Source organism: Aethina tumida, chromosome 7 (assembly GCF_024364675.1).
Source record: "Aethina tumida isolate Nest 87 chromosome 7, icAetTumi1.1, whole genome shotgun sequence".
Lineage (NCBI taxonomy): Eukaryota > Metazoa > Arthropoda > Insecta > Coleoptera > Nitidulidae > Aethina > Aethina tumida.
In genome coordinates this window covers 15,267,037-15,284,583 of record NC_065441.1, presented here as the reverse complement: position 1 = coordinate 15,284,583, position 17,547 = coordinate 15,267,037, and the positions used below count along the sequence as shown (strand labels likewise).

Here is a 17,547-nt window from a genome sequence, read left to right as displayed (position 1 = left end):
TAATGATTAGAAAAAAGTAAAATTGTTGATATTGAAATTAATTGTTGTTGAAAAAAATTACACAAATGCAGAGTGACTGAAAATGAAAGATTGTTTGAAATTTAAACTTTTGGGAGCTATAACTACTCAAATCAGTAAAATCATACATTATAAATTAATATCATGAAGGAAAATGGTCCAAATGGAAAAAAAGAATATAATTTTTGTGTTCAGCACACCTGAATTACTTTAAAAATATGTAAAACATATATGTTTTGTATAATTTTATAAATATACTATGTAATGTAAAATTACATTAAATACTTCGAAATACAAGAATTACTAAATTCATTTTAAGTAGAAAGTTCAAATTCATTTAGTTTGTCCTGGTTTTTATTAAGTAACATCTGGAATGTCCCAATTGTAATAACAAATTTAATAACAGTAAAATGTAAAATACACATTAAAATTTTAAGGATCATTACTCTGTTATCTGACATTTGGCTGTTTTATTCTAATTAAAGGTGTATATGTATTAATAATTATTATTTTGTCAAATTTAATCAATTTTCTATCAATTATTGGTACTTGTACTATAAATTCAATGAAAAAAACATAAATTTTAACAAAACAAATATATTTTTTATACATAATATGGACCCATTTGATTAAAGGTTTAAAGACACAACATACAAAAGTAAAAGTGTGTGGATTTTCAGTTTCCCTCAATAAAAAACAACGGTCTTCCGTATTGGTTGATAATTGCGAACAATCTGGCTGTTTAGCTCGCGTTTCCTAGTCGTTGAATTACATGCTTGGTTTAATTAACGTCTGTAAATTAGTAAAAAATCACTCACGTGAGCCGATTTCCCCCCCGCACATTTTGTATTCCACCATTACCGTTAAGACGTGTCTGGTTAATTAGCGATTTGCTTCGAAATCGTTGCATGGGAATAACGAATCCGAATATTGCTTAATTGGTTACATGTTTCGTAGGTTGACAGTGATGTACAGCTCGATCACGGCAAAATGTAAAAAGTCACGTGATCGGGATGATTTTTCATGTGCCTGGCACCGCGTTCCATTTTTTTCATTTTCCCATCGATTGCGATATATTAATAACTGTTACGAAAACGAGAACATCTTCTAGTTTGTTTCCCGGGTCTGTTTGTTTTCTTTTCGAGCCGTGATTGCTAAGATTATGGACGTATAAACGACTTGTTTGCCTGCGACAACTTTTTTATGCCCCGCGTTTTGTTCGTGCACTTGAGAGCGGAAAAGGATGAAAGATTGTGTTGAAATATGAAGTTCCACGATGGAAAACGAAATTACTTATGAATTATTAATAAGGGACGCATTTTCTCCTATCTGTGTTTTCTCACAGGAATTTAAAACGATTTAATTGTTTTCCCTTTTTCTATATTCCATGCTTTTAAATAATTATGTTTTGCTTAGATTTAGCATAATTTAGCAGAATAATTCAGAATATAGAACATAAAAAACAATATGTTTTAGTTTGTTTCATACATAAAAAACAATTTAATGGTTTTTTATTACATAATTTTAAAGAAATATACATACATGTTCTATGAAATATAAAAAACTGTTTATTTTAATTAAAAAAGAAATCCTTCTAGTATAAATGAACTGTTAATTTCATACATTTGAATGTTGTTTTCTATTTCTATTCTTAAAAATATATTATTCTAGATTTAGTACGTCCCATGGAATATAAAAAATTGTTTATTTTAATTGAAATTTCAAATATTTTAGTATAATAATCAATTTCACACATTTGAATATTTTTTTATCTTTAAAATAATATTCTTTTAAGATAAAAATTTATGCCTTATAGAATATGAAAAACGCAAATTTCAAATTTCTAATACAAATGAACTGTCAATTTTATATATTTTAATGTTTTTTCTGTCTTTTATCTTTAAAATAATATATTTTTTAATTTTAGTACCTCCTGTGGAATATATATGAGAAACAATTTATTTTAATTAAAAAAAATTAAAACTTCTAATACAAATGAACTGTCAATTTCATACAGTTTAATGTTTTTTATTATATATTTTTAAAGAAATACACATTTTATAAATTTAGTATGTTCTATGGAATATAAAAAACTATTTATTTTAAAAAAGAATTTCATACATTTGAATGTTTTTTTTTTCTATTTTTTATCTATAAAACAATATTTTTTTAAGATAAAAGGTACGCCTTATAGAATATAATAAAACAATTTATTTTAATTGAAAAAAAATTAAAACTTCTAATACAAATGAACTGTCAATTTCATACATTTTAATGTTTTTTTTTATTATATATTTTTAAAGAAATATACATTTTATAAATTTAGTATGTTCTATGGAATATAAAAAAGTATTTATTTTAATTAGAAAAGAAATCTTTCTAGTCAATTTCATACATTTGAATGTTTTTTTTTCTATTTTTTACCTATAAAATAATATTTTTTAAGATAAAAAGTACGCCTTATAGAATATAATAAAACAATTTATTTTAATTGAAAGCAAATTTCAAATTTTTAGTACAAATGAACTGTCAATTTTATTTGTCTCTTATATTTAAAATAATATATTTTTTTAAATTTAGTACGTCCTATGGAATATAAAAAACTCTTAATTTTATTTAAAAAAAAATTAACCCTATTAGTATAATTTCATAAATTCAAATATTTTTTTTTCTATTTCTATTCTAAAAATATTTTATTTCTATTCTAAACATAATTTAATGTATTCTATGGAATATAAGAAATTTATTTTAATTGAAAAAAGTCCAAATATTCTGGTACAAATTGACTGTCAATTTTATACATTTGAATGCTTTTTTCTTATCTTTAAAATAATTAAAATAATAAATTATTTAGACGCTTTATGAAACATAAAAAACAATTTATTCAATTTAAAAAAATTTCAAACCTTACAGCACAAATAAATTGTCAATACATTTGAATATTAATTTCTATTTCTAATATTTAAAATAATATTTTTTAGATTTAGTACGCTTTATGGAATATAAAAAACTACTTATTTTCTATCTTTAAAAAAATTTAAACCTTATAGCACAAATAAATTTTGTCAATTTCATAGATTTTAACGTTTTCTCTTCTTGCATTTAAATAACAATATTTTTTTACATTTAGTATGAAGTATGTAATATAAAAACTATTTATTTTATTCCTTTAAAAAATGCCAAACCTTACAGCACAGATAAATTGTCAATTTCATACATAATTCATTCGAACAGTTAAACCCATCGTAAAAGATAATAGGTCCTAACCTATCCATCTGTATCAAACGTTAAGCCGACAGATTTCACAGCATCCAGACGACAAAGAACAGAAGAAACATCCCGGTCCCCGTACGTGTATATGTGTGTGCGGAGACGACTGTATAAATATAAATAACTTTAGCCCAAGCCGGAGCTTATTTCAGGGCCAGGAGTTTAATGTCTTTTTTTACACTTTACGACTTTACGAAGGCGCGACGACCAAGCATTAATGTGTGTGGGTGTGCGGAGGAAAATTTGCGAAATTAAGCCTGGAAATTATTGCGCTTAATGAAAATTTAAGGAGTGTGTCGCAATTCCTGCATGACAATTTGCACGACTGCTGCATTGATTGACTCTTTATGAATTCGTCGGGTTCTTCCTGGTCCCGTTCCAAGTTGTGGAAGTTCAATTACCGGAACTTTCCCCAGTTCATAATGGAATTCGTAAGTGAATAACTGAAATGCATTCGCGTGACTCCGGATTTATGTGCATCCATAAACTTACTTATGCCTCATATCGATCAAACATTTAATATTAGTTAAGTTTTGTGGTCCTGGCTCGAGGAGGAAATTGGCATGTTAAAAGTCGTAATTGGAAATGCGACCTGCGACGTAAATCGAAAACGCCTCCTTCAATTAATAATCGTTTCGAGCCTCGTTAACATTATGTTTGTTAATTAACAATCTCGTTGCATTGTCGAGTAAATGAGCTGTACACACCCTTCGTCTGGTAGACGTTTTTGTCGTCATTGTTCTCGAATTACGCCCGCAAATATGACAAAGTAATCCGATACAGAAACTGGCGCAATCATAACACACACAAAGGGACCGTGAAGAGATCCAATTGGCCGGTCAACCACGGTAAATGTTCTTCGAGTAAGTCCGAACGCGATAATTGCTTCTGTTTGAATGCAACTGGTCCCTTTTGTGTTTGCCTGCGGTTCCATTAATTGGATGGAGCCAATTATGGAAATGGAAAAAACTCGGAACACCCCGGAAAGTGTTCATAACTAATTAACTAAGTAATAACACGTTAGCAGACTTATTTATCAGTGGTTTATTTGTGCTGACATTAATATTAAAGACATAAAAACAGAGATTGAAATGTTGGGAACGTCTGCAAATGAAATTATGTTCAGTTGTCTGTGTTATTGAGCCGGAGGAAGTGACCATTTCCTGGCCGAAGGGTGTGTAGCCACCGGCTCCATTCATTTATCCATTATTCACGGACGGATCGTGTGAATTCAACGTACCATTTACATAAAACTAATCTTTATTTTTTATTTAACCGGGACAAAACATTTTAGAAACTACTGCCCGTTTCCTTCTTTGAATTTTAAGCGGTTTCCGTGTTTTAATTAATTAATTTGTCGATAAACGCTCGTGCACTTATCAATCGGTTCAGTTTCGGTTGCAACAAAAGAAACTTAATGAGAGAAACCGTATGTACATAATCAGTACGCGAACAACGCAACGAGGGTGAAAACCAATTAATTTTTTACGAGTGAACAATCACATAATGATACAAATATTTAATGTGCGACTCTCGCTTTCGTAGCCGGCGAGTAAACGCATCTACGCAGAAAAAACTGTGCCGTCCGGTGGAACGTGCGAGTATCGGAATGGAAGAGGATTTTCTAACGGCTCATATGGAATCGAAATCACGTTTTCACCAACGCAAAAATCCCACCGACAAATCCGATTTCAACTAATCGAATCAAAAGGAAGCCGGAACAATGTTAATGGTATCACAAGAATTTTAGAGATTGAATTGTTATAAAGTTTATTGTGAACGATCGTTTTTGCCATTTAAGTCTTCTGGTCCCATAAACACGGAGCGACCCAGTTACCGCCGGCGGTGTCCGTTACGGGTGATTTTGTACGGGCGAACCGCTAATTGACGGGAGCGATGAAAGGAACGGCGAGAACGTGACCCCGTCGCGCCAAAACAGGGTCCGAAGAACGTGTCGTGTGGCCCCAAGCTCCGTCGGGCCGCACAAGTAGCGAAAGTGTGGAGAACGAGAACCGATGGCGGCGGCGGAACACAATGCGGGATCGTAAACTCCTTCGCTTCGTGTTTCTTTCTTTTACTTTACTGACTCGCCAATTGTAATGCTCCCCTGTTTTGTCTGTTTGTTCGTTAGAGAACAGAGAAATATTGTTTGACTGGGAATGTTTAATATGTTTATTTATTTCTTTTTTTCACAAAAAAACTGAAAATGAAATTTACTGGTATAAGATTTAAAAAATTGAAGTTAGCCCCCATTTTTTAAATATCTGCAAAAAATTGATATTTCAAAAAGATATTTTAAACTATTATACGATTTAATAACTATAGTAGTTTAGCGACTATGAATAATTGAATGTAAAAAAGTTACATTCTCCTCTTATTTTTCATATTATTTTCAAGTATTAAGAATCTTAAATGATCAAAAATGCATAAGTTGGATTGACTGTATGAAGTTAGCCCACATTTAATAAATTTCTACCAAAAACTGATATTTGAAACTATATTTTAAACTATTAAACGATTTAATAACTATAGTAGTTTAGTGATTATGAGTAATTTAATGTAAAAAAGTTATATTCTCCTCTTATTTTCTATAGTTTCTAATTTTCAAATATTAAGAATAATCCCCCAAATTTAAATGTCAAAATTTATTGTAGAATTCAAAAATATTAAAGTTAGCCCTCATTTATTAAATTAAATTTTTTAATTTAAGTATTAGAACTCTTAAAGAAACGATCAAAAATGCATCTGTTACTTTGAAGAAAGTTAAAATGATTTTTATACAATTCAAAATCAAGAATTGTGTATTCATATAAGGTGAAATGAAGTATACAATAGATATATCACAGTCAACCCTTTAGAGCTGACCATTAAGAAACATTATCCATCAATTACTGAGATCACGTGCTTACCAAGCAACTAAATTTGTTTATGCTACTCCGTACCTAGTTTGAATGGAGTTTAGGTATAAGTATAATTAGAAACTAACTAGTTTTAAAAAATATTCGAAGGCGAAGAAAATAGTTCAAACACAATTAGACCAAGAGAAGAAAAAAAAATTTGGAATTTAAATTTGAGGGATTTATTTATAAATTTTATTTAGATTTTTTCCTTTATTGGACGTGTTCCACCTGCTTTTTACCCACTTATTTTAAGAACATCTTATAGTGGTAAAAAGCTAAAAGATATTTTCGTACAATCATATAAAGAAATTATTTTATGAATCATTCTGAGAATTAGAAAATATTAAGGAATTACTTTTTTACGTTAAATTATCACAGTTATGAAGTCGTATAATATTTTAAAATGACAATTTACTGCTTTCTCTACAATTGAAAAAAATCCAAAGTAAATTTCCATCAATATTAACATTTACAGACAAAAATATGTCTTGATGGTCCAACATCTTTAAAACAACATGATTGAATTCCATGGAAAATTTTAGTCTTGAATGCTTATTTTTTGCGCATTGCTTGTAAGAAATCTAAACATTTGGCAAGATATGACCCAATATCACACAATTAATGCAACTGTTAATAAGACATCGACGTCCAAAAAGAACAATGATCGTCAGAGATCCGATTTGAATCCAACAGTAGCAATTACTGAACACACAATGCTGATTAATAAACGACAATTCAATTCAATGGACTTCAAAAAATATAATTGTTATTAATTAACCAAAAAGACACAAAGAGCACACATCGATAGCCATCGAAATGGGTTAGTTGGACGACAGAACCACGACCACAGACAAACGGATTTACGATCCGTATCCGTTTAAAAATAACAAGAAAAACCCGTTTAATTTTTTTAGTACGGGTATAAAATGTGGTGGTCGAAAAATGAACGTGTGACATCACAATGGGACCATACGATTGAAAATCATGTGTGCGAGTACCACCCATCGTGTCGTCGGGACTGGGTCAACATTTCCTCGCTCATGTGGTAGAAAGTTACACGAGATCAACGATTATGTGCCCTTTGAATTATGCCACTTTTAGTTCGTTTTACTCGTTTTGGTCTGACACGTGTCCACTTTATTTGGTTTTATGTTTTCTTAAATGGTACACTTCGGTTTTATGGTAATGTTGCTCATTCAAAGGGTTTTTTTATAATATATAGTAATTTCCAGTTACATATTATATATTTTACATACCATAAACTTGTTTACTGTTGAAACACTTAAAAAGTCAAACAAAATTTATGTTGTACATTTTTATTAAACATACGTAAACAATAAATCACACAGGACCAGTTTATCATTCTACCATGTCAACAATAAACCAGACCATTGTTCAACCATCGACATAATTCAATTTTATAGTTTGCCGTCTTATTGTGAACAAACGATCATTATAAAATAATAGTTGGTCAGCAACGAAATGCGGGACATTTCTATTTTTGGGCCGCGACTTTCAATCCGATTCCGTCAATCTTCAAGGGGCTTGAGGTTATCTCGTTCACGAGCGCGGCTGAATCGTGATCACAAAAGGCGCCACCTTCCTTCCCGCTCACCCCGGATATTGTAGTGTCAACAAAAATGTTATAAGAAATTATGTCGAGACGATTTGTTCATCTGAAGTTCGAATCTTCTCCGTGAAAATGAACTTAAAAGAGATTTAGATATATGTTCTTTCTTATTGTCTCAGAGTGTTCATCTAGAGTTCAAATCTCCTCAGAGAAAACCATCAAGTTTAAGAGAGGTTTACATTTATACAAAATCTTCTTTGATTAGAGATAAGAAACACATCTTCTTGTTGGCTCACAACATTCATCTGGAGTTCAAATCTCCTCAGTGGAAACCATCAAGTTTAAGAGAGTTTTACATTTATACAAAATCTTCTTCTTTGAGAAGAACACAACTCTTCTTGAAGGTTCAGAATGTTCATCTGGTGTTCAAATCTCTTCAGTGGAAACCATCAAGTTTAAGAGAGGTTTACATTTATACAAAATCGTCTTTGATTAGAGAGAAGAAACATCTCTTCTTGTTGGCTCACAACATTCATCTGGAGTTCAAATCTCCTCAGTGGAAACCATCAAGTTTAAGAGAGTTTTACATTTATACAAAATCTTCTTCTTTGAGAAGAACACAACTCTTCTTGTTGGCTCAGAATGTTTATCTGTTGTACAAATCTCTTCAGTGGAAACCATCAAGTTTAAGAGAGGTTTAATTTATACAAAATCTTCTTTGGTTAGAGATAAGAAACATCTCTTCTTGTTGGCTCACAATATTCATCTAGAGTTCAAATCTTCTCAGTGCAAACCATCAGTTTAAGAGAAGTTTACATTTATACAAAATCTAATTCTTTGATTAGAGAGAAGAAAATAACTCTTCTTGTGGGTTTAAATGTTCATCTAGTGTTCAAATCTCCTCTGTGGAAACTATCAATTTTAAAAAAGGTTTACATTTATACAAAATCTTCTTGTTTGATTAGAGAGAAGAACTCAACTATTCTTGTTGTCTCAAAATATTTATCTGGAATTCAAATTTCCTCAGTGGACACCATCAAGTTTAAGAGAGGTTTACATTTATACAAAATCTTCTTGTTTGATTAGAGAGAAGAACTCAACTCTTCTGGCTGTTTCAGGGTGTTCACCTGTAGTTCAAATCTCCTCAGTGGAGATCATCAAGTTTAAAAGAGGTATACATTTATACAAAATCTTCTTGTTTGATTAGAGAGAAGAACTCAACTCTTCTTGTTGTCTCAGAGTGTTCACCTATAGTTAAAATCTCCTCAGTGGAAACTATCAAGTTAAAGAGAGGTTTAAATTTATACAAAATCTTCTTGTTTGATTAGAGAGAAGAACTCAACTCTTTTTGTTGTCTCAGAGTGTTCATCTGGAGTTCAAATCTCCTCAGTGGAAACCATCAAGTTTAAGAGAGGTTTAAATTTATACAAAATCTTCTTGTTTGATTAGAGAGAAGAACTCAACTCTTCTGGTTGTCCCAGAGTGTTCACCTGGAGTTCAACTCTCCTCAGTGGAAACAATCAAGTTTAAGAGAGGTTTACATTTATACAAAATCTTCTTGTTTGATTAGAGAGAACAAATCAACTCTTCTTGTTGTCTCAGAGTGTTCACCTGTAGTTCAAATCTCCTCAGTGGAAACCATCAAGTTTAAGAGAGGTTTATATTTATACCATATCTTATTTTTTGATTGGAACGAAACTTCCCTTGTTGCTCCAAAGTATTCAAAACAGAAAGGAACACCACATCCGGTGATTTATACGGTGCTGAAAATTTCACCCGCGACATAAATAAACCGGATACCTTGCGGTCCATCGTTTCAGTTAATAAGCGTAGCGTCGCGACGTCACCTTTAATTTATGTACGCGAACCATCCGGTCCCCAGAACGTTTTGATGTCGCCTTTTCAACCGGAATCGCGTCGACATCAAACGAATCCGGCAAATCGTATTTTACACAATGCTGAAAACCGTACGCCACGTGCAATAATTGGACAGCGGCAGCCTCGTAAAATGATACGCCATTCCGTAATAATGCGGTTGCGAAACCGCCGTTGAGTGTTCGATGATTGTTTTCTTGAGTGCGGGGGCGCGACACCGATTAGCAAAACGGATGGGTCGTCTTTCGGACGAATGTGCAGGAGGAATGTTGATCGCGGGGGGTTCTTACGCCCCCGGGCTGATCGTGTGTCAAGTGCAAACCAAATGATAATTATGAACTTCGATCTAATGACAATCACACTAAAAGATATCTTTATTTAATTTATTACATCAAGGTTGTTTGAGAGGATTAATAAACCCTTCAGGAGGAATTGGAATTCTAGGTAGTCAATTGAAGAGTGATTTGCAATCAGGTCGTGTAAGGAAACGCATCGGGCATTCGAGGGCACGAAAACCAAACCGTGCAAAATAGAATACCAAACAGATTCACAGAAAACAGACTGCACGAAGTAAATTCACTGTTATATGGGTTAATCAACTCTTTAAAGATACAAAGCAGAGTGTTTTACAATTATTTCTATTGTGTGTAATATTACAGTTACTATTTTAGCGTCTAATCAATTTAATATTCAACATTAAATAAAATAGTTATATATTATAATATATAATTATAATATTACTTAAAGATTCAAAAGGAGTGAGAAAGTATTTATTTTGAATTAAACCAAGAAGTTTCAATTAAAATTAAATTATTTTTGTTAGTGTTAGTATTAAACAAAAAATAACACATCACTTGAGGTTATTATATTGTATTACAAGTAAAATATTCATAAGAAAAATGTATTAAGTGATCAAGTATTTACTTTAATCTTACAAATATTAATATAATAAAAATTAACTGAATTGTAATAGATTGAAGTGTTATATTAAATCAACAAGTTTCAATTAAAATTAAATTAGTTTTGTTAGTGTTAATATTAAACAAAAAATAAAAATGATAATTGAATTTATTATATTGTATTACAAGTAAATTATTCATAAGAAAAATGTACCTTCTGGCGTTTACTTCTTTATCCTTTGGAGACTTACCTAACGTTTTGTTAAGCCAATCGGCCAGATCCTCCTTAAGCGGATCGAGCTGCCGATTCTGGGCGTTCATCATCCTTTCGGTGCACTCTTCGGCGTAATCTTCGTCCGGAACGCGACGCTGGAACCCCATCGATATGGAGGTGGGACCCCAGCTGTTCCTGTTCCGTGAGCCCATCGACCTCCCAAAAGCCATCGTGGCCTATAATAAAATAAATTAGTTAATTCCAATTACAAATTTTTTGATTGACTCCAATTATACATTGCCTTTTTTAAAACATATACATAATTTTAAACCCACGTGCAAAAATATTATTATATGTAATTGTCGGCGGGTAGACTATTACAGATTCAAATCCTACGAGGAAGGATGTTTCGAAAGCGTTTACGTATAGGAAGGAAAAATGTCCGAACAATTACGGAGCTATTCCGGAAAATTCATGCGTTTGAATTTATGTGTTTTATGCAGATTATGATCAACTTTCTTTTTACATTGAATACTTTAATTTAATCAAAATTCACGTCCATTAACCGTTGCTCACCAACATCATCGGTGTTTTAAAACGGTTTTAAACAATTTAAGATGTTTTTTGTCAAATTTATGCACCAGCAATTAGCATGCAAAACAGTTAGTGTTAAAAATAAATGATTCAGAAAACACAAAATGAATGTTATATGTAACGCTTAACAATTACAAACATAAGCCAACGATTACATAAATAAAACAACTGGATGGCACTTAACAACATGATTAGAAACAATAAAACATACTACCGCAAACTGCAACCCAATTAGAAGCCAGTTTGTCTTGCAAACAGGAAACACGACAATTCTCAACGTTTTATAAAATACAATTATCCACTTTCTTCGTTGCCGAATTTTACAGACCGTTTGTCCAATAAACGTGAACGGTTTTACGAATTTGGAACCGCAACTAATTGTAACGATTTACAATTTCGATTAGGTTTTTTTTCAATGGGACATCCGATTTCCGACAATTAACTGTAAAGTGGATTGGTTAATTCGATAATCCTGCGGTTTAAGGTCATTTAGTCGGATTTGTTTGGCACAAAACCGTCTGATTGATTGCGTATGTATAATAATTTGTAAAAATATACTTGACAGGTACTTTCACTGTAAGTTACAAATATGGATTTTCAATTATGTTTGTGCGGACACATTTTATATAACAATCAGCTGTTGCACAATAATTCCATATTTATGTTGATGGAATAAAATTGTGTCGCACTGATAAAAATGCGTCTGACACAAGAAACCAAACAAATTTTCAGTACTCCAATCGGTTTGTTTGTTAAGTTAATTAGAGTTTGTTTGATACTAACAACAGAGTGTGTGCGTCTGAACTTTACAGTCTAGTTATTTTTTGTAAGTGTAGTGTGAATAGCGTTGCCGTAGCCAAACTAATTATATTTCATTTAATGTTCAGTTATTATGGTACGTGTATTTACGATGAAAATTGCATGTTCTCCACCCCCTCCCGCCTCTCCTTCTCCAGTCCTCCCCATATAACTGTCCGACCGTCGTTTCGTACGTATCCATTCGTTCGTAACTCGAATCGGATGTGCCGTCGAATAATCTAACATCTGTGACGATGGGGACCTGTTCGTTCTCAATGAGAACGCTTTTTTGTCCCTCATAAATGAGTGGATATGTAATTTGATACTTGACATGTTCTTTAATATGGAACAGGCGTTTTTTCCTGCTATCAATGAAACTTGGTGCACAGTTTTGAAGAGGTTGTAAATTTGACACTTATCTTTATGGTTTTGTTTCTGAGCTAGTTGAAGTTTATCGAGGACTGTCTGTCAGTTATACTGATTTTCAGATTTTGACAAATTTAAGTCACAATGAATGGTCTAAAATATTTGAAAAACTCCAAAATATTAATGGTTTTTGCAAAATTACCCATGTTGGTAGAATATATTTTTATATCTCTGACCATTTCTGATATATCTACGAAAACTAATTTTTGGAAGGTTTCAAAAAAGTATAAAATATATTCTCTTAAAATTTCGAGATAATTTATGTAACTTTTGTATTTAATAATTTATAATATTTTAATTTAATTTGCCTTTAATATATCAAAAAAGATTTTCCAAAAATATATGTGATGTAATGATATTTTAAATATCCCTAAATTTACCAGATTTTGGGATATTTATAATATTGTCGTCTATAAAATATTGGAAAAATAGTATTTTTCATACGTAATAATAATAATAATAATTTATTTGAAATACACATATTATTTTGAAATTTGAAAGAGAAAAAATTTTTAAGGTACATATACAGGGTGATTCACCTAAGTAATTTGAAAACATTACATTACAATTTTTGGTAAAATGTCTGTTAATATTCACTTTATGTATAAAATATAATTATCCTAATCGAAAGGTTTTTTAATATTTTATGTATGCTAAAGCATACATGGAGTTCCAATAAAGATAAAAGTTATTGATACTTTTAATACACCTTGTATATATTTAAAAATACAAAAGTGTATTTGACACATTACAATTTTAAGAAACTATTTTTTAATTTTCATTTTATGTACAGAGTATACTTACACAAATCGATAGGTTTTTTAATATTATATTTAATTATGCTAAAGCATTCATGGTGTTTCCTGTTTTAAGATGCACAAAATTAAACGTAAACAACTCTGCATAAAATTTAGGAATACTAATAATCATTTCTTATAGGATGCTTCTTGGTTAGCGTGTATGTCAAAAATGAACTTTCCAGAAGCAAAATTAATGTCTTTACAGACATTTTAGTCAAAATCTGTCACTTTTTGAAAAAAATTAATAACCCAAAAACTATTGGGTTTAGGTATAGGACATTGTAAAGCCACTTTATTTACATTTACATGTAGAATTTAAAAATCCAAAGAAGTACAGGTTGTTCTTTGAAATAACAAAGTTGATGTCACCCCTTTCCATTCACCTTAAACTTCGAATGAATATTTTTAATAATATCTCTGTTAATATTCATTTTATGTATAATGAATACTTATGCCAATCCAAAGATTTTTTAATATTCAATTTAATTATACTAAAACATGTATGGCGTTACATTGAAAATTACAAAATTATTAATATTTTAATATTCATAAAATTAAACATAAATAACAAACACCCTGTATAATATTTCGGAGTACTAATAGTTGCTCCTTATAGAATAGAATACTTAGCTAACGCGTATACCAAAAATTAATTTTTTGAACATCAAAATTGGTGGTTGTACAAGTATTTTAGTTAGAGTATCAAAATTTTTGGAAAAACATTTCAAGTCAAGTTAAACTAGCTATAAAAACAATACGTTTTACCATTCTCTATAAACTTATAATGAATAAATAATTCACACACATTGTGTATTATATATACTATGTAAAAAAGTACCTAAATATTTAGCTATGGGTAGGTACTTAAGTCATTTTTTCTGTATCTGGTCTGTAAAAATTATATTTACATTGTTTTTTTTCAAATTATTGACCAAATGACTTCCAAATTTTCTTTTTCATGTATTGAAAATCACAGAAAACTACTAGTTAGTTTGTTTATTTTTGATTAAATTTTAAGTAACACCTGTTGAAGATTGGAACAGATTGGATAAAATCTGTTTAATCACCTAAAATTGGCGACCAACTGATGACACATCATCCTCTTCAATTTTTACGTCTATTTGAAGTGATCAGGTTCGTTCACACATTCGACCAATCTAAATTTACGCAGTTCGCCCGCGACTTTTTGTCCAAAAAGCCAACGATCTATTCCTGGAGTCCCGTTCCCTAATTACCGGCATAATTAGGACCTTTCTGATCTCCAGACATCTACATCTGTTCCCTGTCCGGTCCGGCGATTTCGAAATGTTGCCGTTTGGAAGAAAGAAAGTATTTTTTATACATTTTGTCGACAAATATACACAGAAAGCAATTAGACTAAAACGCGAATGCAACGATGACGTACGGTTCACGCGAGGGCATTTTCCGATGGGGCGCGGCCAGTGCAAAAAGCCACGATGGAAAAACGACGCAATAAAAATAAAGAAAACAATGGCGCGGCTCGAGGAGTAATTAATGGCGGAGCAATGGTGTTGTGTGTGGGTAAGTATGCAAAAAGGGGACCATTATCGTCCCATATATGGGAATCCGTTCGACGATTGTGCCACTCTCAGCGACCAAGATTATCCCGCTGATAACTCGTCGGTGTGCCCATGCGGAAACTACTGAATTCGCCCCGGGGCGATGGAAAATCAGGAAACGTCGCCTTGCGATTGATGCAATTTCGACGTTTTATTCGGCACGTCATGGAAACTGATGGGAACAATTAAGGGAAACTGTTTGGCGTTTAATGTGCTTGCAAATATAATAAAACCTGTTAACAATGGCGGTTTGATGTGGGTTAATGGATTTAAAAAGTATACGTTTGCACTCGTCGGTCACTAATGGTTTGACCTATCGATATTTGCATTTGAAGAAGGTCGGAAAGAAAGAGTCTCGACTTGCCGAAAGTTTTTAATGGATCAATTAAACTAAAAAAAGGAAATTTTATTTCGGTTTCACTTAGGAAACGAACATGGTACAAGACGGGAAAGTCTTGTCAACTACTATGGAAGAAGGTACCGTTGTTAATAGTAAAAAATTAACTGAATTAATGTTAATTGTTTGAAATTTAAAGCACACACAAGAATATTTTTTGTACAAATCTTGGATATCCCTGAAGATTGTTGTGATTTAATTAATTATCTGTGGCGATTAAACCGTATCATTTAGTTGGGCAATGCGAAGGAAGTCGTTAATCAAATTAATCGAATCGATCTCCTCGCATTGTTTATTGTAATCATTTTCGAAAGTCAAGCAAAATCGAACTTCGAGGACGAAACTGGAAAAAAATTCGACTTTCGATGCGAGACGTAAAAAAGCAAGAAGAATAAATCATATTAAACCTGTACAAGATCATTAAATGTAATTATCACTAACATTACTTCATCAATATTAATTATTACAAATAAATAATGGTGTAATTGATGCTGTTTTTCTAACGAATGCAGAAGTAGCACTTTTCTTGATTAAATTCTTGTTGTTTTTTTTTTAAATTGTTGTTTCGGATTCAGCGCTCGTGAATTATTAAAACTTGTGTACTGTTATTATAAAAAAACGATTGCCCGATATGGAATAACGAAATTCCGATACGATCAAGGACTCGACTGTAATTATTTCGTATCGTTCTTGTGTTTGAGCATAATTACGCCTGTGCTCTTAATTCTTAACCAATTTTTTTTTAGGTTTATTTTTGGTCTGGTCGACGAAATTTCGCAACGAATTTCGCAAATCTCTGTCTGTTCGACGTCCGATCCAAAAAAATATGTAATGTTTGGGTGCATGTTGATGGTTTCGAGAGAACGTAAAAAAATGGTACCATATTTGGGTTTGGATTTAAGAGGAAACAATGATTTTTTTTGTTGTGCCAAAAATGACGTTTGATTTAAGTGACCATGAAAGATGTTTTTGCTCAGACGTAGTTAGTTCAAAAAAGACCAATTGTTGTGACTATTTATTGGTTATTATGCATCTTTGATAAAAGGTAGGTACCTAATTTCCTTGGTCAAATAAATAAAGAACAAAGGACAAAGCAAATTTTCATTTTTTTCCTATAACAATAAAAAAGGCTCCCCCATAACTGATGTATGTTAGGGATTAACTAAGGTTGCTAATTATTGTAAATAAATATAACCGACAAAGTTAGTTTATGTGGCAGACATTTTCAGAGAAAATATAGGAAATTAAAAATTAATTAAGGAGAAATTATTAAGTTACGATTTTATTTAAATAAACTGATTCCTGATTTCCTGAATTGACCACTACTGATGTGTAATGTGATATGGATGAAATTTGTCTTATATTATTGAACATTTTTTATTTTATATTTTTAATTTTTTAAATTAAATATTAATCAATTAAATAATAATCATTCCAAATAGGAAAGTCAGTGTTATTTTTACATAAAATCTCTGTTAATATTCGTTTTAGGTATAGTGAGATAAAGATTTCTGAGAAATAATAATGCCTCTTTATAGGATGAATATGCTAAAAATGAACTTCTAAGCATCAAAATTGATGCCTTTACAGACATTTTATTTAGTCCATCAATCTATAAAAAATTAATAACCCAAAAGCATTTGGGTACAGCCATTTTATTTGCAATTATATGTAGAATTTATATATTCAAAAATATACAAAGTGTATTTGACAACACATTACAATTTTGATAAAATATTTTTTAAAATTCATTTTATGTACTTACTCAAATCGATAGGTTTTTTACCATTATATTTAATCATGCTAAAACATACATGGTGTTCCCTGTTTCAAGATGCACAAAATTAAATGTAAATAACGAACACCCTGTATAAAATTTGGGAATACGAATAATGATTTCTTATAAAATGGTCTTTGGTATGCCTAATATGAACTTTCCAGGAGCAAAATTAACGGCTTTACAGACATTTTAATCAAAATCTGTCAAAATTTTTGGAAAAAATTAATAACTGTTGGGTTTAGATATAGATCATTGCAAAGTCATTTTATTTACAATTATATGTAGAATTTAAAAAATCAAAAATATACAGGTTGTTCCATTGAAAATAACAAAGTTGATGTCATATTAGCGAAATTAAATTTTGTTTACAACAAATTGGAAAAGTAGTACAAATCATGTTAAAATTACTATAAAAATTTCAAATTG

At 31.1% G+C, this 17,547-nt stretch overlaps 1 protein-coding gene across 1 annotated transcript in view; it reads right to left on the bottom strand.

Moving 5' to 3' along the window:
• Positions 1 to 17,547, bottom strand: part of LOC109602769 (GAS2-like protein pickled eggs) — a 30,368-nt gene that overhangs the window by 4,124 nt on the left and 8,697 nt on the right. Inside the window, exon 2 of the mRNA XM_020019205.2 lies at positions 10,784 to 10,982. Within this exon, the coding sequence (XP_019874764.2) occupies positions 10,784 to 10,982 (199 nt within the window). The remainder of the gene's footprint in view (positions 1 to 10,783; positions 10,983 to 17,547) is intronic.